This window comes from Condylura cristata, unplaced genomic scaffold, assembly GCF_000260355.1.
Source record: "Condylura cristata isolate star-nosed mole 26May11 unplaced genomic scaffold, ConCri1.0 scaffold00006, whole genome shotgun sequence".
Classification (NCBI taxonomy): Eukaryota; Metazoa; Chordata; class Mammalia; order Eulipotyphla; family Talpidae; genus Condylura; species Condylura cristata.
In genome coordinates, this window is record NW_004567107.1 from 664394 (window position 1) to 665737 (window position 1344).

At 75.6% G+C, this 1344-nt stretch overlaps 1 protein-coding gene across 1 annotated transcript in view; it reads left to right on the plus strand.

Annotated features, from left to right (window-relative positions):
* Positions 1-541: 541 nt before the first annotated feature.
* GPSM1 (G-protein signaling modulator 1) overlaps positions 542-1344 on the plus strand; it is a 12363-nt gene continuing 11560 nt past the window's right edge. Inside the window, exons 1-2 of the mRNA XM_012721172.1 lie at positions 542-636; positions 854-952. Coding sequence (XP_012576626.1) covers positions 542-636; positions 854-952 — 194 coding nt within the window. The remainder of the gene's footprint in view (positions 637-853; positions 953-1344) is intronic.

Genomic DNA, 1344 nt, shown 5'->3' on the forward strand with positions numbered 1-1344 from the left:
CCCCGCCCGGTAGGCAGGCCCTGTGGGGTGCTGCCAGGCGGCGGGTCAGGGAGTGAGCTATGGACACCGCCTGCCTGCCGCTGGCCGCCGGCTGTGCCCCCCTGCAGGCGCCGGGCCCAAGCTCATCCGCCAGTGGGGCGTCTGCGCAGCCGCTGCGGCTCCCCGCTTGGGGGGTCCTCAGGCCGCGCTGGGGGCGCCCCGTCTCCAGCTGCCCCGCTGGGTGGCTGCTGACAGGCACAGGAAGGCCGCCAGGGTCTGCGGCCTGCGTCCCATGGATGAGGCAGGTTCTCGGGGACCGGCAGCGGCGGTGCGGGGCACAGAGGCTCCAGAACCTTCTTCCCTGGCCGGAAGGGGCCTCGCCAGGCTGGCCCGAGAGGCGGGAGCGCGGCTTGGGGTGGCTGAGGGCCTGCCCTGCCCTCAGCCGGGCTGTCCTGGGCTGGACGGCAGCTGCTGCTGGGCCCACCTGCGGGGGGCGGGACAGAGGCGAGGGTGCCCCTGGCCCGCACACAGTGGACCCTGTGCAGGCCGGGCCGGACGCCCCATGTCCGCAGCCGCCGAGCTGCCCCCCAGGACTCCGCTGTCCTTCCCCGGTCGCCCAGCCATGCTCCGGGCAGCCGGAGACCGGGGCTGCCCCTGGCAAGGCCGCCCCGCCCACCTCTGTGGGGGGTCTGGTGCCAGGCCAGCTTCAGTGGCCGGAGACGTGGCCTGCGGTGGGACAGCAGGCCGGACACGGGCTGCAGGAGGTGGCGAGTGGACCGGAAGTTCACACCCCGGGGCCCGCTCTGCGTGGCCGGCGTCTCCGCTCCCGGCAGCCTTGACCAGGCCTGGCGGGGCCCACGCTGCCCTCCTGCAGGCGGGAGCGACACGCCCCTGGGCTGCCCAGCGCCACTCGATGCCCACTCCAGGGCCGGGGCAGCTCTGCTGACTGCCCAGGCCGGAACCAGTGTGTTGGGTGAGGGGCGGAGTGAGCAGGTGGGTGTCCCTGCGCGGGGAACCCCAGGGGGCCGGCCCTGGGGGAGCCCCTGGCGAGGGCCCCGGGCTCCTCCCCACAGAGGGCAGCAGCACCCGCGGGGTGGGGCCCGCATTGGAGGCCTGGGGGTGCTTGACCTTGGCCCGGAGGCAGCCGGGCCTGGGCGGGGGAGGTGAGCGCGGCCACGGCTGACCCAGGCCCTGTCCAGAGCTTGGAGGTGGGGTGCCGCTGCGGGATGGGGTGGGGGACTCATCCTGCCCAGTGACCTCGACCTGCTCTCCAGCCCCTCTGGGCTTGGTCCCTCCGCGGCTCGGGCGGCCCCAGGCTGCTGGGCTGGTGGGGTGCTGGGGTGCTGGTCCGGGGTGTCCGGGGCT